The sequence below is a fragment of the Lutjanus erythropterus genome, chromosome 21, assembly GCF_056507025.1.
Source record: "Lutjanus erythropterus isolate fLutEry1 chromosome 21, fLutEry1.hap2, whole genome shotgun sequence".
Classification (NCBI taxonomy): Eukaryota; Metazoa; Chordata; class Actinopteri; order Lutjaniformes; family Lutjanidae; genus Lutjanus; species Lutjanus erythropterus.
Window position 1 is genome coordinate 1,501,683 of NC_139337.1, and position 19,222 is coordinate 1,520,904.

A 19,222-nucleotide genomic window follows, 5' to 3' on the forward strand; every position below is an offset into this window, starting at 1 on the left:
CAGTATTGAAGAAAATTGTAAGACAATATTGAAAATATTGAGAATGGTGATATATTTTTGATACTGTATCAGTTCTCACAAACACTGTATTGTGATATTGTGATATGCGCAAAGTAAACCCTCGACAGTTAGATAGCAGTGCTGTTATCTGTCTTCCTGGTTCTGATTGCATAAAAAGTTAACTTTTTGAATTCAAATCTTACACATATGGTGGGTTTCTCTTAATCAGTGACAGTTTTCCTCAAATTAGATTTATAAAATAGGAATGTATTATCTTAGAGTATTGCATTATATCGTATTGCAACCCTTGAATCATGATACATATCCTATTGCCATATTCTTGCTCATAAACAAACCTAGTATTGACTGTTAAGACATGGAAACATTTTTGTTAAAAAATGTGCAAATGGATTGTGCTCTGTAAAATATTTATTTTTATTTCTTCAACAATATAAAATAGCTAAAAAAAAGAGAGCATCATATACAAATATGTTAATTTCAATTAAACAATAAATTAAGCATCATATACAAAAATAATATATTCTATGTCATGATTTCCCCATAGTATTGCTTCCACCAGTCTCCCACAAATGCTCATCATGACACTCAGTTCAAGTTAGAGTCCACTATAACATGAAATAAATAAGATCAGCTGGTAGTGTTTGTGTTCAGTGATCAGAGGTACCACTCACCAAATATAAGGACAAGGAATGAATACAGCTTCAGCACAATGACAGTGTGTACATTAGGAGTGTTCAGCGTTTTCCTAAAGTCTCTTTGTCTGCAGCACGACGTGATAAAGAAAGAATCCAGTATGTCTGACATACTGAGAGGCAGTTTCATAGAAACTAAAGGACGCTTTGATTCCAGTGTTTGACAGTGGAATGCTGAACCAGATCTGGCCTCCTGCTCTCCTCACAGGCCGCAGACCGGTTCACTTGTACCGCATATTCCCACAGTGATGTGTGTGTGTGATAGAACACACACTCTATACTCTGTCCCGCAGTGGAACTTCTTTTTCATCCTTTGGAGCTTTGTTCCTGCGCCTGCAGCAGATCACTATGACGGCGATGATGAGGCCAATGAGCAGCAGGATGAGGAAGATGGCAGCAGCAATCACACCCACTGAATACACTGTTCAACACAAAACAAGACAACGCTACATGAACATGCCTCCTTCTTCACCATGGCAACAACTGTAATTTCTGCAATCATTTTTCATTTTAGATAAAATCATGGAAAATCAGGAAATTTCATTATGTCATATAGGTAAAGGCTGAAAGCAACACGTTAGTTTGTTACTCTGTATTTCTACACCAACCTCTCCTTCTAAGTTTGTCCTACTGTAGGTGACGTAATGCTGACTGTGTGTCCAACAAATAGAAAATCTGATCTGTCTGCCATTTACAGTAAATGTATTTAGGAGTGACTGGCACACACACTCATCCCACTCAGAGGGAGTGCTGCTGAGCTGCTTTTCTTATAATCCGAGCAAAGAGACGTGAGTCACAGTTTCATCCCATCATGAGAAAGATGTGTTGACCTCCACCAGCCACCACGTAACTCTGCATATTTGTGTAAAGGTTGAGGTGATCGGGAGTGTGTCTACAAGTCCTTTCTTCCACTGCATCAATGATAACCACACAGGAGGCACTTACAAGAACATGCCACCTACAAATATATCATGACTTATTATGTCTACCAGATGGCGCTGTTCGTTTTCTAACAATCAGCCTTTCTGTCCAAAAGCCAAAGAACTTTGACATAAATCTATAATGTTTGGCTTGTTAAAGAGAAACTCTTTTGAATTGTGAGAACTAATAATTTCAAGGCAACTGGCTAAACTTACAATTTTCTTTACTTTTAAGTCAAACTCAAGCTCTTAAAGGGCTAGTTCACCCAAAAATGAAAATCCAGTCATTTGGCAACTACTTTCTACAAGATATCCAGTAGATTTCAAAGTAGTTCCAGTAGATTCAACTGCACCAAAAAAGTAGTTCCAACATGAAACTGTGTGGTTTTTGGAGACAGACCCAGGTTTTATATTTTTCAAATACATTTTTTGGTGCTTTGAACAACACAAGCCAAGTGGAGAGGAGGAAAAGCCTATGACCTATGTGGACAATATTTTCAAAATGGTCCAGCTCACACCAAAATTATCTAGATGGATAAATAACACTACAGTCCAGGAGACTATGACAAAAAATTCATGTAAAAGAGCAGTGAAAGAAGTGATAGAATCACAAGAATTTAACTACCTTTTGCCTTTCATGCAAATATCTTGTACATAAACTTGTGTAAACTCTGACTTCTTGAAGTCTAAAGACTAAAGCGGACAGCAGTGCTGGGATCACTACGCAGGTTCTTACTTGCATGTGTTATGTCAGGACCTTTGTGCACAGAGTGATGATGTAACTGAGTCACTTTCTCTATGAATCAGGACTGCTCACCTTCAAAGAAGGGCTTGTCATTGTCGTCGGAGCACTGGGTGGGGCTCAGCTCTCCCAGCTGCTTGTCGATGCTGCGGCTGGGGATGTAGGCCTGCACGTTGAAGCAGTAGCTCTCCCCTCGGTCCAGGCCTTCCAGCTCTATCTCACTGGTCTTAGAGTTGTACACTTTCTACAGACAGCACAGGAGGAGAACATGATGTTCGTTCATATTGTGTGATATTGATATTATTTTGTCTTCTTCATGTCTTTGAGGCTGAGATTGTGATGGCTGTGGTAACTCACCTTGCCCGTGCTCTTATTTTTCCTGTAGGTGACTCTGTACTGCAGCTGGTCAGAGAAGATGTCCCTGATGTTCAGCTGGTGGCCATCTTTAAACAGGGCGGTGAGTGGGTCGGTCACATACAGGGTGGTCTTACTTTTGTCTTTGCTCACTTCCAGCTTGAACTCAGGTTTGCCAATGTCAGCTGTGGGAGAGGGACAGCGGGGTTAGAGCTGTTTACTGGCAGACAAGAATTTCACTGTGCATGAATCCCTGAACATAAAGACATGGAAAAGACCACTCTGATAATGTTAGGGTCTTATGTTCAGTTTGGCCTGTCACTTCTGTCAACGTATTGTGCATTGTAGTCTGTGAACAAGATGATCACTATAACAAAGTCAGACAGGCTCTAGGGAGGAAAGTTATGTTTTATGTATGAACCCCACAGGACAGGGAGGTGACTGTCTCACTGAGGGTGGACCAGGCCTGCGCTCCCAGAAAACCCTCCTGTGAGACAGATGGCTGGCGAGATAACCAAATAACAACAGGAAGTACAAACACATCAAGATAACAGTTGGTGTTATTTGGAAGCAGGAGGTTCCTGTATCAAAAAGAGTTCCAGTTTCTGTATTATGGGATGTATTCTTGTGGTTTACACACATCACGTAGGTGTAGCTCTATCAGGGCTATCAGAAAAAGTTTCAAAGGAAGAGGGTCAGACTTCTGACCTGATGAATATCCAGGAGTGATCGATATTAAACTTTTTGTGGCATTGAGTAAGTGTGCAGGCATTACCCTTTTTATTGCTATTTATTCTTTCAAATGAGGGTGGTGGCCCAAATAATGATCAAGTAAAATTACAAAGTATTTGTCTCAAAAACCACTCAGAGTATTAGTTACTTTTTAAGTGCTGATGTTTAATGCATTATGAATAAGGGTTTGGAGATTTTGTGTATTTTCCTTAATTGATAGCTGTAAATGCTAACAATTGATTAATTGCGAATCAATTTTATGACACAAAAGGTTTTTTTTCTAAATTTGTTTTTTTTTTTTTGTCTTTTTTTTCTCATTTTAAAATATTTTTCTTATTTAACAAATGGTTCTGCCAGACAAAACAATGTCACATGAGCTGCAATTACAGCCAATACATTTTCAATTGGTTAAATTGTTAATGACAATTTATTGATAAATGATTAATCACTCACATCCTTACTTCAAATGCCTTGTTTTGTTTTTCATTTGTCTGTTTGTGATCAGATCATCTGAGTGGCTCCAAAAATACAAAATACAATTGTACTCAGTACTCAAGTACAATTTTAAAAAGTAACTCAGTAGATTACATGGTGAACTGGATGTGTAAGTACAAGTAAAAGCACAGACTTGAAAATCTACTCATGAAAGTACAAGTACCCAGAAAAATGTCTTAATTACAGTCATTTGAGTATATGTAATTAATTATGTCCACCAAGAAGGACAGGACAGACAAGGTTGCCGTGATGCTTAGTGATGTGTATGTCAACACATAATTAGAAGCAAGTCTATGTTGGTGAAAGCAGCAGATTACTGAGTCTTCTGTTATCTCGACCTGCATGAGAAGCCTGTAGGACAAAAAATACAAGCAACCCCAGCTGACCAATCACAGTTCCACGTGGTATCTCTGTAGCCGAGCCGTAACCTCTTCATGCAGAACTCTAAATCCATCTTAAAGACAGTGGGCCAGAGTTGAAGCAGGAAGCTGGTCTGTAAACTGTGGTGGATGTTTACAATGAATGATTTTGAGATTCATTTTGGTGTTCACCCTCCTTTTCTCTTGTCTGACTCATTTCTGTTTCTTTTGTTTCTTGACCCTCTAGACTTTGTTTTTTTCGTGAAGTCACATTGTTCCCAAAGCTCACCAGTGACCTTGGTGAGTTATGAATGATAGAGATGAAAGCCAAAATCTCTGAGGATAAGATCAAAGGTGTAAGAAACTAGAATAATCCTTTGAAATATGTTAAACTGGAGATAATGCTTCCTCTACTGTCTGTGTGTGTGTGTGTGAGTGTGTCAGTTAATGTGTGTACCAGCTCTTTTCCACTGCTGACTTGCTCTAACATGCATCTGAACAGTTTGTATGATATTTTCACAGTGTTCCCCCAGTGAGATGTTATTTGAAACACATTATGTTGATAAAAAAAAACACAGCAGAGTAACCTACTGTCTTTGTAGGGGCAGAATCGTGGCGAGCTGGTGTAGGGGAACTCGATGAGGTCAGAGGTGGCCCCGCGTGGCGGCTCAGACAGGACATCAGCCGTGTAGTAGACGTTCAGGTCAGTCAGAGAGTTGGACAGGTCACACACTGTCGCTGTGGAGCGGATACAGTAAGGGTTCCTCTGTTTGTTCCCACCAACCCTGCAACAGTTTGACAGATCACATTATTCATTACACACAGACAGTGCTAACAATGCTAACAGTCAGATGATAAGCACAGATGTATGTAATCATTCATCACAGCAGGATACACCTTTCCAAATTAAAATGTAGTGTTCCTATTTTTATTTGTATTTTTATTACTTTGTGTAAATCGTTTATAATCGAAAGTTTCCGTTTGCTTATGTTTTTGTATTTTATTTTTCATAGATTTTTTATAGAAGCTTTTTTAATTAATAAAATTACATGTTGCAGTGTACAACCTTAAAATCAGTCTGAATAGTGATTGTTTGTCGTTTTTTTCAAATTTCAATGATCTTGCTGTCAGACAGCCATTTCTGACATGAAACCAACGTTATATGAGCCAAATATCACTCTCTCCAAACCAACCAGACTCCTTTGACAAAAACAGCATTTTTTGTCACAGAACACAGGAGTTGCTAGTCTACTGCTGGCTCAAACGGTTGGTTTGTTTGTGTTATTTTGCAACTTCTGTGTGTAAAAGGTTAGTTCAGATTCACCACAGTCACACAATAACACAGTCAAACTAACCGGCTGAAGCAGTGGTCGACCAGCAACTCCCATGTTCTGTGATACAAAAAAAAAACACTTTTTTTGTTAAAGGAGTTTGGTTGGTCTGATATTTGGCTCATATATCTGACAGTAAGGTAAAGTGGTGAAAATATTCTAAATACAGTGTACACTTTTTGTACAATGGAGGCCACCATCTACTGTAGATAATACACTGACAATAGATAAGGACTTCATGTAATCCCACTTCAAATAATGGCAACTATCCCTTTAATATCTGTGCGTCCTTTATTTGTGTTTTCTGTTTAAAGATCTCTGGCCTAAACTCAACATTCCACTAAAAGCTTTTATTGGATCAGTAATGGATTCTTATTGAGCTCTGCTGCCATTAATCTTTCCTTCAAGGTTGCTCAGCGGGTATGTCAGAGGGAGTGAGCTTCACAGACACACCTGAGCCTGTCTGTGACAAGAGTCAGTGGACTGCATGAATTAGCCAAGAATTCAATGCAAATTCTTGACAAGGTCAACAGGTACAGTCCAGTACTTACGCAGAGAACTCCACTGTGTAGGAGTAATCAGCTGATGGTTTGGGCTCCCAGGTTAAAACAGTTTTAAAGTTGGTGGATTTCCATGTGACATTCTGTGCTCGGGGATATGAGCCTGCAGAGTGAGAGAGGTCATGTCAGATACTGTTGAAACACCTTTCAAAAGCCCATATCGAGGTCAAATGATCAAAGTTAGAATGATACATGGATAGAGAGCCCAATCATTAAGGCAGAAAACAGCACCAAAGCTATTTTATATCTGCAGATACACTGACTTTGTGCACACTATGTCATGCTGAAGCAGAAATAATAAAAGTCAAGTGTTCAGACTCAGCACTTTATCTGCTTCAGTGAAGTGCTGAGTGAAATGTTTTGCTGTCATAAGTGTTAATAAAAGATCTTTGTTCGTATGTTTATGTGGACTGACTGTTCAGTCACTACCTCAGACACTTGCGGTTTATTGTTTCTGACTACAAGTGTGTGTGCCACCCAAAGAACACATGAGAGGAAAGCTGTTTGGATAGCAACAGGCTGAGGCTGGGCCTGGTTCCCAAGCTTGTCCTGCACACAGGATTTAGGCAGAGTGGGCAAACAGAACAACACCCAGGACACATTCTGCTGTAGGTTCTTTAATTCAACTCAAAGGTTGTCACAATTTTGCAACTGGACATTAAGATAATTCAAAATCAGAATGGATGACAGATTCAGTGGCCAACACAGTCCTACAGTGAGTAGAAAAGGATTGCAACATGATCAGAGTCAGAGTCTTTCATTTCACAAACTCCAGATTTGCACTATTTATGACATCAATATTTCTCAAATATGTGGTTTTATCTAGAAAGTCTTCTCAAGTGAAGGGAATGTTCCTGAGTGGTTCATGACTTACTTTAAAGCTGATTCACAGCTGCATCATATTCATCTTGTTTATCTTCAGATCATCATCTCAAACTTCTCAGTTTTCAATAAGATTTAGGGGTGCTAAATTATGGAATGACTTTTCTATAAAATGTTACAAAAAAAGATGCCTAAAAAGCATTTACTTGCTGTTTTGTAACTTTCTTCCCCCATGTAATATGCATGCTACACACTGCCTCACACATCACATACTCACATTTTCTCCTTTTAAACTGATTGTGCTGTTGTTTTTACTTATTGTACATATTTTATTACTTTTAATTTACAATCACTTGCGTTACTTTAAAACAGTTTTGCATTGTTCTGTATTTTCTGATCTAAATAACTTTGTGAAATTTCATTTTAGGTGGGGGCTTCAGATAAGTCCTCTGGGTTTCCTGTGTCATACAGGTCTAAAGGCTTACTGTAATTATTGTTGTTTATTTTCTCTTTTTTGTTGTTGCTTGTGTTTATTCTCTGCTTTTATGAAAAGCCATATCACATGAGTGTATGCAGGCTCAGTGTTTTCTTGCATGTATTATGAACTGACCGTTCTTGTGATATGTGTCTGTGTGTCTTATGACTATGACTGAATCACTATATTTGTGTAAAGGATGGTGTTTATGGGATGCATTGTTGTTATATCAGGGTTTTTTTTTTTGCAATGTTAAATCTCGTGATAAAACACACAGCTTGTGAATTCTAGGGTGTATATCACAAGTTTCATCACAATATGATACTATATGTATTCTTTGGACAACAATACGATATTTGCCGATATCACAATGTCTGTCATGATATGATTCTGATTCGATTTTAATTCAGGGGTCTGCAATCAATATCAGGCAAGTCATAAATCCGTTTCACACAATCAGTTACATTTGTCAACTCACAAAAGGCAACCAAGTTAGAATTCAACAATTTTATGACTAAACTCTTACAGACATTTGTGACACAACCATGGGAATTTCAAAATAAAGGCATGTCTTAAAGATGACTATATAGATTGATATTTTCACTTTTCATCTGTGATTGATTTTGCATGAACACTGAATTGATATATATCGATCCAGATCAATGTATTGTTGCACGTCTATCATTACACCCCACCGCTTTTTTCTCCTTCACATTCCTTTGAAATTCCTATTCTTTTTTAAAAAAAAATTCTGTATGTGTACATACACAAACAAAGAGTAGAAGTACAGGCTTTTAAGCAATTCCATTTACATTTAAAAGTTGTTTTTGAAAATGTACCCTGCAGAACATGTAGTGATGTGCTGATCATACCATGCAAATTTTCTCCATAACCGTTTAAACCTGCATAAAGTATGTTTAAATTAATTAGAGCAGTGTTTCCCAAACTTTTTTCCGGAGACGTACTTTTTAAAGATGACAAACCATCATGACCCACTTCACAACAGGCCTTATAAATAAATGTTGCATTAATGAACTTTCCTGTCCGTTGTTACTGCCATTTCCACATCAACATATATTATCTTGACACATGCAAATACACGTTAAATACTTAGTAAATCAAAAATAAATGTATTTAAGCAGAGTTAACAAGTAATCTCACTTTTTTTTTTAATTTCCTCTCGTCAAGAAGACAAACCTGAAGAACACTCAAAATTTCAACTTACCTCAACGACTTGACTCGATTTTTGAAATACAATTTTTGGGGGTTTCTAAAAGTCAAAGACTCAAGTTTATCTAAAGAAGAAAAGTAAATTATCTCAACAAAACATTAGTAGTTTGTAAAACTTTTTTAAAGCTTAAGAGTTTGAGTTGGGCTCAAAAATCACAAATCTATTGAAGTAAACTGGCTTGAAATTTTCAATTTTCTCAACTTATTCATTTTTAAATTATAGAACATTTTAGTCTACTTCATAAATGAGTTAAAATATTAAGTGCATTTTGGCAGAATTATCAGGATTTTGTTTTTCCTCTCATCAATAAAACGACCTAAACATTTTAAATGCTTTATAAAAGATGTATTGCAGATATAAATCTTAAACTTTGCAGAATTTCTCCCAAAGTATTTTCTTTATTAAGAGACCCAAATACAATTTCTTGCGACCCACCTGAATTAAAGAATACTAATTTGTTGCAAAGAAAAAAGTAATGTAAATAAAAGTCTCAGTGTGAGTAGACGCTCTGTGCCCACTTACAGAATGAGATTATACCTTTAGATTTGCTATAATTGTTTTTTCTTATTCTCAAAATATGATCAAATATTCCAGCGTGTCTTTATTGAGGCTGTATGGGCAGAAAATGCGCATGAGAAGATGCTGGACTCACCTGAGACAGACAGTGTGGAGACACAGAGGACAGTGAACAGCGAAGCTGGGAGTCTCAGTGTGTCCATGTCGGGTGATGTAGTCCAGATAAACAGATACAGAGATGTTCGCGGACCACCGTGTGAAGCGCTATGAACCTCCTCTCTGACTACAATCCAATGGTTATAGTGGTGGAACGACGCGAGGCATGACCAAATAAGGAGCGTCCGGCTGTGACGCTACCCGACTGGGACAGCCATCATACGTGCAATCAGAGCGCGTGCCAGTCCTGCTGAGGTCACTGAGCGGATACAGTAAGCGCTCGCGGTATTCTCCTGGATTACAACTCTTTCCACTGCACTCTAAACTCCACCATATGGCATAAGAACCAGTGACGTTCCACTGCACAGAACCACAAATTCTAATGAACTTTGCAAATGCAGACTACTTATTGTGTTCAGGTTTCAGATTTGTGGTATAATTTCATCCAACAATTGTCATATGGAATTGATGATTTTTTTTTTCACCAAAACATCATAATAATCAACCATTACAAGTTACTAAAGTCTCTTACAGGGACATTTCTGCTCAGAATCCTACAGATTTTTCTTCAGTTGTAGTAATATTTATCCATCTAGTTTTGGTATTTTATCCTGCAGGGGTCTAGAACCTGTGGCCACATGCCGCTCTTTAGCAGCTTTCCAGTGGCTCCCTGTGGCTTTGGCAAAAAAGTTATATGGAAATGAATAAGTTATTTCTTTTTTCATTTTTCTGTTTCATTTTCATGTATCATTTTTGTAGATCTACATTTCAAAAATAAAAAAAAGTTGAGAAAAGTCAAACTTTCAAGGCAATGTGTTGCAGTAGATTTTTGAGTTCAAATTCTGAAGTTTTAGATAGATAGATAATTAAATTTTCTTTTTTGGATAAACTTAAATCTTTGAGACATTTTCACCTAGGGGTTTACTCACTTTTGTTGCCAGCTGTTTAGACATTAATGGCTGTGTGTTGAGTTATTTTGAGGGGACAGTAAATTTACACTGTTATACAAACTGTACATTGACTACTTTACATTGTATCAAAGTGTCATTTCTTCAGTGTTGTCCCATGAAAATATATAATTAAATATTTGCAGAAATGTGAGGGGTGTACTCACTTTTGTGAGATTCTGTATTTTTACAGTAAAAGTATGTAAGAATCAATTTACACTGTAAAAATAGTTGAGACAAACCAACATTTCAAGGCACGGTACTGCAATAGATTTATGAGTTATGAGCTTTGAAATAAACTTTTGTTATACAAGCTGTTCACCCCTTTTTTGGCCAAAAACTATAACTATAACTATAATAATTTTGCTGTGTAACCCTGTGTTGTTTAATGATAATAAATGTTCTTGAATCATTAAACCCTGGAAAATAAAGAAAAGCAGATAAATGTTTGATCAATTAAATTAAAAATTAAAAGAAAAAAATCACTTTCGGTTCCATTTGTGATTATGCAGCAATAGGTACAGCAAGATTAATATGAATAGAGATATAGTTTGAGATTGTAAATAAGCAAGTTGAAAATTGTTCACTTTCCTTTCTTGCAAACCATGTTTTTCCCCTCACTTTTTTAAAATGACTCCTAACAGTGTCATAGGAAATCAGCTATGACGTAGGCTCTTATGCATGTTCAAAATATTTGTGTATGCAATAGGGGGCAAAAACAATCCTGCATTGATCCAAAATATAAATAGTCCAAAAGTCCAACTTTACCAGCCAGATTTTACCAGGCTGGATTTCAAACTTGCTGCTTCTTGACCTCTCCTCTAAAGTTCATATGTACAGTGTTGTCTTGCGAACTCTTTTCTTTGCACATTTTTTTTTCAATCAGTGTTTCGTGGAGAGTTTCATTTCTGCATCTTCAACAGTAACAGCCTGGCATGCTGCAAAACCTGCCCTTGGCACTGAGGAATTAGATCTTATCTTGAGACATATAAATTTTAGATCCTGGACCTGAGCTCCGACAGCTGCAAAATTTTATTCACATTTTTTTCTTGCATTTTTGAGGAGCTGAAGGTGCTGGAAATCTTATTAAACTCAGCACGAGCATGAAAATGTATATCTGATATGGGTCTTAAGGTAGTCCACACCAAAAAAAATACAGTTCTAAAATCATTTTAACTCAAGTGAATGTTGGAGTCCACACCAACTATAAAGCTGTGATCTAGACACCTCCATCCACTTGAGTTAGAACAACTTTAGAACTATATTTTTCATTGTTAGAATTATAGTCATTTGTAGGGGTGTATGTAACTAATTACAAATACTCAGGTTACTATAATTAAGTAGAGATGATTTTTCCATTTGTTCACTCCACTGATGATTCAGAAAATATGGTTACATAAAGAGTTTCAAGCCTGGAACCAAACCAGCCAGCTATGAGATACATCATGACCTTAAAACCATTCATTATGGACCAAAAAAAGATTGGAAAAGGGCAAAAAGGCACAAGGTACAACACTGTGAACATAATTATTTAAGACTGAAGAAACTACACATCCCACAATCCAGTGCAAATGTCACCACTTCTTAAATTTAACATTTGGATGGTGTTCATACTGTTAATACAGCCCTTTAGCCATAAGTGTGGCAAAATGGCTCAAAGTGCCCCAAAATCTCAACAAAGAATCCCTTATGGTATGTTTCACCTAAATGTATGAAATTCAGTGGGTATATGAATCATAACCAGACTTAGAAAAATGCCTCCTGGGGCCATACCCTAAACCCGACAGAAAGTCGGTCATTACTATGAAAAATAGGACTCTTTTTTTTGCCATTTTCAGGCGATGTACTGTAAAGAACTCCTCCAAAAGAATTGATTGGATCAACTTGAAATTGGATCAGCCCAATTTATAGACCTTTGTGAAGAAACGTTGTGTTGTTGTTGTTGTGTTTTCTTTGAATCGCGTGTCTGTGGTGTGATGCTGAATTTTTAGGTTTCACCATGAAACAGGAAGTTGCTGTAACTTGACTTTACATGGTTGGACTGCCTAAAACTTGGTATATATGAGTGTGGTTTTTCATGACAAAGCAGTGAATGCTCAGCAAACCCATGAGCGAACTCTGTGACAAATTCAGCTCATCCTCTGATTTTATTTCTAAAGCTTGGAAAATTTGTCAAACTATCTATCTAGCATGCTGCAGTCAGACCTGTATAGTAGTGTGTGGTGTAGTCATAGTTTTACGGAGTGATGACATGTTTTCCAGAAGTATGCTGACCACACAACCTACAGCATGACGTAACAGTGGAGAGAAGTACTTTGTGGCCCACAGAAGCCTGGTTCAATGTGACTACTGTGTCAGCATCGGTATGGATCTGACAGAGACAGCAGCTCGGTGCATGAGTCAGGACAGACACTCATCGCACAGATCCAGTGGCTAACATGGAAGCCTATTTATAGACTCTCTTGTTTAGAGATACCAGACACTCACACAGAAATTCCACTGATTATGAGCTGATACTATGGTATGAAGAGATCATAGAGAGGTCCAACAACGGAAACCTTTGCTTCAGTCTGTTTTTACTATTGTCAAAGACACTGTGGTAACATTTTACAATAGTACATTAACTAATATTACTTAATGTAGTTATAGGCATTTACAAATAGTTACTTAACAGTTGACTAATTATCTAGTAATCATTTTATTAATCTATTATTTCAAGGTACCAACTAATATTAGTAAATGGTTGACAAAGGTGTTAATTAACATGTATGTCATGAAGTTCACAGCTGAGCCATTTCACCCAGAGAAAGCTGTTTTTATAAATGTTTATTGAAGGGGTTATTTTTGCTAAAGGTTGAGATAAACTGATTCACCCGTCTTCATGTAGATGTTTGCTGCTCTTTATCTTCATGGACATTCTTTAGCTTATAGTCTAACCTATTAAAATGTTGCGCATGTTATATGTTATAAAGTATGTTATAGGTATTACTTAACCATAATTGTGCATTTATTATTGTTCTTTGTGACCCTTATTGTAAAGTTAAAAACATGTATCTCTGTGTATCAAGAGACATTTATTAACTGTTATTTGCTTATCTTAATTAACTGTAACATACTGCTTATTACTGTATTTACTGCAAACTATTAAATACTGTATGAATTAATACCTTAGTTAACATGAATACATTAGTAAATGAGTATTAGACACATTAGTTAATGCTTATTAGTGTATTTACTATCTAATTGTTACTAACTATAGATAATGTATACATTAGCACCTTGGTTAACATGAATACCATTAGTAAATGATGACTAGACATATCAGTCAACACAACTGTTAGTTAATGCTTATTAGTGTGTTTACTATAAACTATTTAAACTACATAAACTAAGATATAGTTATCATGAATCCAGTGGTGGTTATTACTGCATTAACTAATGTTAATTAATGTACCCTTATTGTGAAATGTTACTGATATTGTTACAAGACAGAGTTTTTAAAACAGTCTACATTCACAACCGCTCTAACAACAGTAAAAGTCTCTGTGAGTTGATTTTGACATTAAAATGAACTGAAACCAGTGGTGAAAAACACATAAAACACTATAACATGTATAATAAAACAGTCAGGAGCCATAAAGTAAGCTGCACATGTAGTTAATGGAGTGAAACAAGTAAAACCACTGGTTGCTATGTGCTACAGTCCTTTAAAGTGGCTTTTGTTTTTCCTAGTTTGGAGCTGGCTGGGATGTATCTGTCTGGCGCCGTGCCAGACCTTGTCCCCCTGCCGCCATTATCCCTCCCCCTCCCTCCCTGGCAGCGAGGGGCCCAGCAGAAGCTTGGGCCACTGTGTGAATACCAAGGAAGCCTCTGACGGGAAGGACTGAATGCAAATGCGGCCATTTCACCAACTCTTTCCACTGTGAGCGTACACACACACACACACAGAACAGAGTATAGTCCAGAGGATAGTCAACAACTCCATTGATTCATTTTTGGAATTAGATAAGATTTTTTATGACATGAATGATTTATTTATGACCTCCTCTTCTATACAGAAGAGAATGACAGTAAATTAAACCAAAATGACTGTGAGGATCATGGAAAATCAAAAAAGGAGAGCAAAAACTCAAGGAAAACTCCTCAGAATTTGACTTGGACTGCTTTTCCCATTTTCCACAATAAATTCTACTGATGAGCTAATGCACGTAGTGGTCTAGACATGCTTGGTAGATTAAACCAGACTACCAGGAATAAAGCTTCAAGTTCCAAAGGCACCTCTCACAAACATTCCCTAACATACATCCATCTCTGCGTGATTCCTAGTGGTAGTATTCCAACCCAAACAATCGACTATACTAAGCCGCCTTCACTCGGCGCTCTGGTCCATTGCATTACATTGAAATATACAATAGCATGAGATCATCGGGCCTCTCTGTCTATTGTATCAAAGCATGCGACAGTCAGGGTTAATCGGCTCGGCCTGCTGGATTTCTGCCTTAATTACTTTCCCAGGCCCATTCCTGGAGAGGAGAGGAGCAGTGGTACAGCGGGTGCTAATACTTCACTGTTTCCTGTGTTCATCAAGGCATCAGTGGCCAATAACAGACACGAAGTGAGCACTAGTACACACAACAAAAGGTCTCTGTGTTATGGTTAGATCCCATTTCCATCTGAGCTTTATTTTCTTTAAATTCCACAAACAGCACAGAATCATCAGCGGTGTGTCCAGGCTACAGTGCATCACATTGTGCTGTGCTAAACATTTTACATTGTAGGGAAAATTATAGAAATCTGAAAAGCAGAAACTGGATGTACTCATCAGATTCATTGTCTCTAGAGTTAAAAGGTCATTTCATCTCGCCTGGCAAAAGGCTGGGAGAGTAACAGATTACCAGTGGTGGAAAGAGTACTGAAAATCTGTTCCTAGATACAAATACTGTTACATTGTTAGAATATAGTATCACTCAATTACAAGTAAAAATACTAGTACTAGAAAAATACTCAAATAAAAGTACAACATATTCATCTCAAAAATTACTCAGAGTATTAGTTACTTTTTAACTTCTGATGTTTAATCTATTATCAATAGGAGTTTTGAAATTTTGTGTATTTTCCAAAATGTACAAAATTTGGGGTTTATTTTTAGTCTTTTTTGTCTCATTTTAAGTCTAATTTTCATTTCATTTTAAGTCTAATTTTCATTTCATTTTAAGTCTAAACCACAAATGGCTCCGCCAGACAAAACAGTGTCACATGTGATGAAATTACAGCCATGATTATTGATTCAATGTCCATCAATACATTTTAATTGAACAAATAAAATTATTAAATGATTAATGAGTGCTGTTGTCTTGTTTTGTTTTGTTTTGTTTTGTTTTGTTTTTTGTACGTCCTGGTTTTCATTGGCTTGTTTGTGATCAGATCACCTTATTGGGTCCTCAAATGAGGATGAAAGGTTTGGATATTAATTCAAATTATACTCAGTACTCAACTATGATTTTAAAAAGTAACTAAGTAGATTACATAGTGTAATGCACATTTAAAGTGGTAGTTCACCCAAAAATGAAATTTCACTCAATATCTAGTCACCCCTGCTTGGGCGGGTGAGTAGATATTGAGTGAATTTTCATTTTTGGGTGAACTATCGCTGTAACTCTGAGTAAAAGCACAGATTTGATAATCTACTCAAAAAAGTACCCAAGAACTACTTAATTACAGTAATTTGAGTATTTGTAATTAGTTACTTACATTTACATTACATTTATATTTATGCATTGAGCAGACGCCTTTATCCAAAGTGACTTACAAAAAGAGGATTAACAATCAAGCTACATAGAAGAGGCCCTAGAAGAGTATCACTAGATCAGGACAGGAGATGCTCTCTGAAGAGCTGGGTCTTCAGGAGCTTTTTGAAGGCAGAGAGGGACGCCCCTGCTCTGGTAGCGCTTGGTAGGTCATTCCACCAGCATGGCACAACGCATGAAAAGAGTCTGGATTGTCTTGTGCGAGGTGCTGGGACAGCCAGGCGGCTTTCCTTTGATGACCGGAGTTGCAGAGGGGTAACATGAGCTTTAATGAGAGCATTTAAGTAGGTAGGTGCAGAACCTTTGAGTACTTTGTAGGCTAGCATTAGTGATTTGAATTTGATGCGGGCAGCCAGGGGTAGCCAATGTAGCTCAATGAACAGAGGGGTGACATGTGCCCTTTTGGGCTGATTGTAGACCAGATGCGCCGCCACATTCTGGATCATCTGTAGCGGTTTCACAGCACAGGCCGGGAGGCCTGTTAGAAATGCATTGCAGTAGTCGAGGCGAGAGATAACCATGGTTTGTATTAGCAGTTGGGCAGCTTGTTGGGTTAGGTATGGTCTGACCTTCCTGATATTGAATAAAGCAAAGCGGCAGGACCGGGTGACAGAGGCAACATGATCCTTAAAGGTCAGCTGGTCATCAATCATGACACCTAGATTTCTTGCTACTTTGGTAGGAGTAAGGGATAGGGAGTCAATTTTGATGCAGATGTTATGATGTATGGTTGGCTTGGCAGGGAAAACCAGCAATTTGGTTTTTGAGAGGTTAAGCTGGAGATGATGGGCTCTCATCCATGCAGATATGTCAGAGAGACCATCTGAAATTTGTGCCGAGACAGTTGAGTCACCAGGTGGAAATGATAGATAGAGCTGGGAGTCATCAGCATAGCAGTGATATGAGAAGCCATGTGAGTGGATGATCTGGCCCAGCACAGATCCTTGGGGCACCCCTGTGACAAGGTGGTGTTGTGCAGATGTGTGACCTAGCCAGGACACTTTGAACGACCGCCCTGTGAGGTAGGATTCAAACCAGGAGTACGCTTTACCGGTGACACCCATGTTTGACACCCCTGCATGTAATGGGATTACATAATCAGGATACAAAAAAGGTAACTGTATTCTATTACAATTACAGAAAAAAAAGATAAAAAAAAAAGATAAAGGTAATCTGATTACAGATACATTTAAAAATAACAGTAAAAGTAAAAAAAATGTGGATTTTTTAAGCAAGGTTACATTTTAAAAATTCATTTTTAAACAGAGAATGATATAGTACAATGCACAGCATGCACACATTACAACACTTCACATCTCAGTGAAACTGTAGCTAATTTTACAGTTAATTTATTATCCTGTCCTCTGGTGAAAAAAAGTTTAACTGGGTAGAATTTTTGCCATTATTTTGTCTTTTAGTCAGAAAAGGTGAACACATCACAGAGTAGTGACAGTTTTGCCTTCAAGCTGTTAAAATACTGTCATCATTCAAGAACTCAACATTTAATTTAAATAAGCATTCACAGGTGACGTTATCTACACAGAACCAACCTGTGAGGACTGTCAGAACTACTACTAAAAAATACTATGAAACTGTAGATGGTCAAGTGTGAATAACATATTTAACAAAGAGTTTTGAATTGTATTATATTATGTTCAAATAAAAATGAAATTGTCTTGGCACCCAGTGAGGAGGAAGTCAAATAAGAGGAAGTCAAAAACAGAGAGGGATGTGTGGGTGGGTGAAGGAACAACTGAAACTGAAACTGGGCTTTTTGGTTCTTATGTAATACAATTCTTTGAAATTATATATTTTAGCTGCAAACAGACTAGACATGTAGAAGAATGAGTTTTTTGGTTTTGATCCTTTCAGTAATTCATGTCTCTCTGTCACTCCTGTTCAGGGAGGTCAGGAGCTCATTCGTCTTTCTCTTTTTGAAGTCCCATTTCCAAATGATCCTCTTTCCTCTTTATTCATTTTTACACACAACTTCTCAGAAGCCTGTTTGGAATTCAGATGTTACCTGATCTTCAGACTGAGGTCATTTATGGCAAAGAGTCCAGGAGATATGTTTGCTCAATAATCTCAGCCTTCAGCCTCTCCTGCTAGGCCAGACCATGACCCGGTCGTAGCACTTGTTCCTGGGAACAAAATGACTTATGAGGCATGTATGAAGTTAGGAATCAAAGAAAACACTTTTTGGGGTTTATATTGATCAGGCATAACATTATGACCATCTGCCTATATTGTGTTGGTCCCCCTTTCAGCATGGGCCCCCTGACTGGTCTGCAGCTATGCAGCCCCATACACACCAAACTGTGATGCACTGTGTATTCTGACACCTTTCTATCAGAACCCGTTTTAACTTCATCAGCAACAGTAGCTCATCTGTTGGATCGGACCACATGGGCCAGCCCTCACTCCCCCACATGCATGACCCTGTTGCCGGTCCACCACTGTCCTTTCTTGGACCACTTTTGATAGATACTGACCACTGCAGACCAGGAACACCCCACAAGAGCTGCAGTTGTGGAGATGCTCTGACCCAGCAGTCTTCTAGCCATCATAATTTGTCCCTTGTCAAACTCGCTCAAATTCTTACACTTGCCCATCTTTCCTTCTTCTAACACATCAACTTTGAGGATAAAATGTTCGCTTGCTGCCTAATATATCCCACCCACTAACAGGTGTCATGATGAAGAGATAATCAGTGTTATTCACTTCACCTGTCAGTGGTCATAATATTATGCCTGATCAGTGTATGTTACATTTAAATCCACTTAGTTCCAGTCTCACTTCCAGTTATTAGTGATTAGTGATTAGTGATTTTATTAGTGATTAGTTATTAGTTTCAGTTTCAATTCTTTTCAGTTCAGTTTCAGTTTTTCTGATGTTATGGGTGTCTCTTGGGTCCCCTCTTCCCATTGTCTTTATTGTTGCATCCCTTCTTAAAAATAATCACTTTCATGTTTATTCTTCTCCTTCCTCTTCTTGGCTTTTAGGAGGAAGTTTGACTTCTTAAGAATAATTGTGCAGGGATTTGTGATTTGTTGATATAGTAA

General features: G+C 37.6%; 1 protein-coding gene across 1 annotated transcript; it reads right to left on the reverse strand.

The window, feature by feature from the left end:
* Positions 1-411: 411 nt before the first annotated feature.
* On the reverse strand, positions 412-9,532 carry f3a (coagulation factor III, tissue factor a). Its single transcript, XM_084747167.1, has 6 exons — positions 9,387-9,532; positions 6,198-6,309; positions 4,907-5,100; positions 2,733-2,914; positions 2,451-2,619; positions 412-1,134 (listed from the first exon to the last, which is right to left on the reverse strand). Exons 1-6 carry the CDS (start codon positions 9,451-9,453, stop codon positions 989-991), a joined length of 870 nt encoding a protein of 289 aa, XP_084603293.1. The 5' UTR covers positions 9,454-9,532; the 3' UTR covers positions 412-988.
* Positions 9,533-19,222: the final 9,690 nt, after the last annotated feature.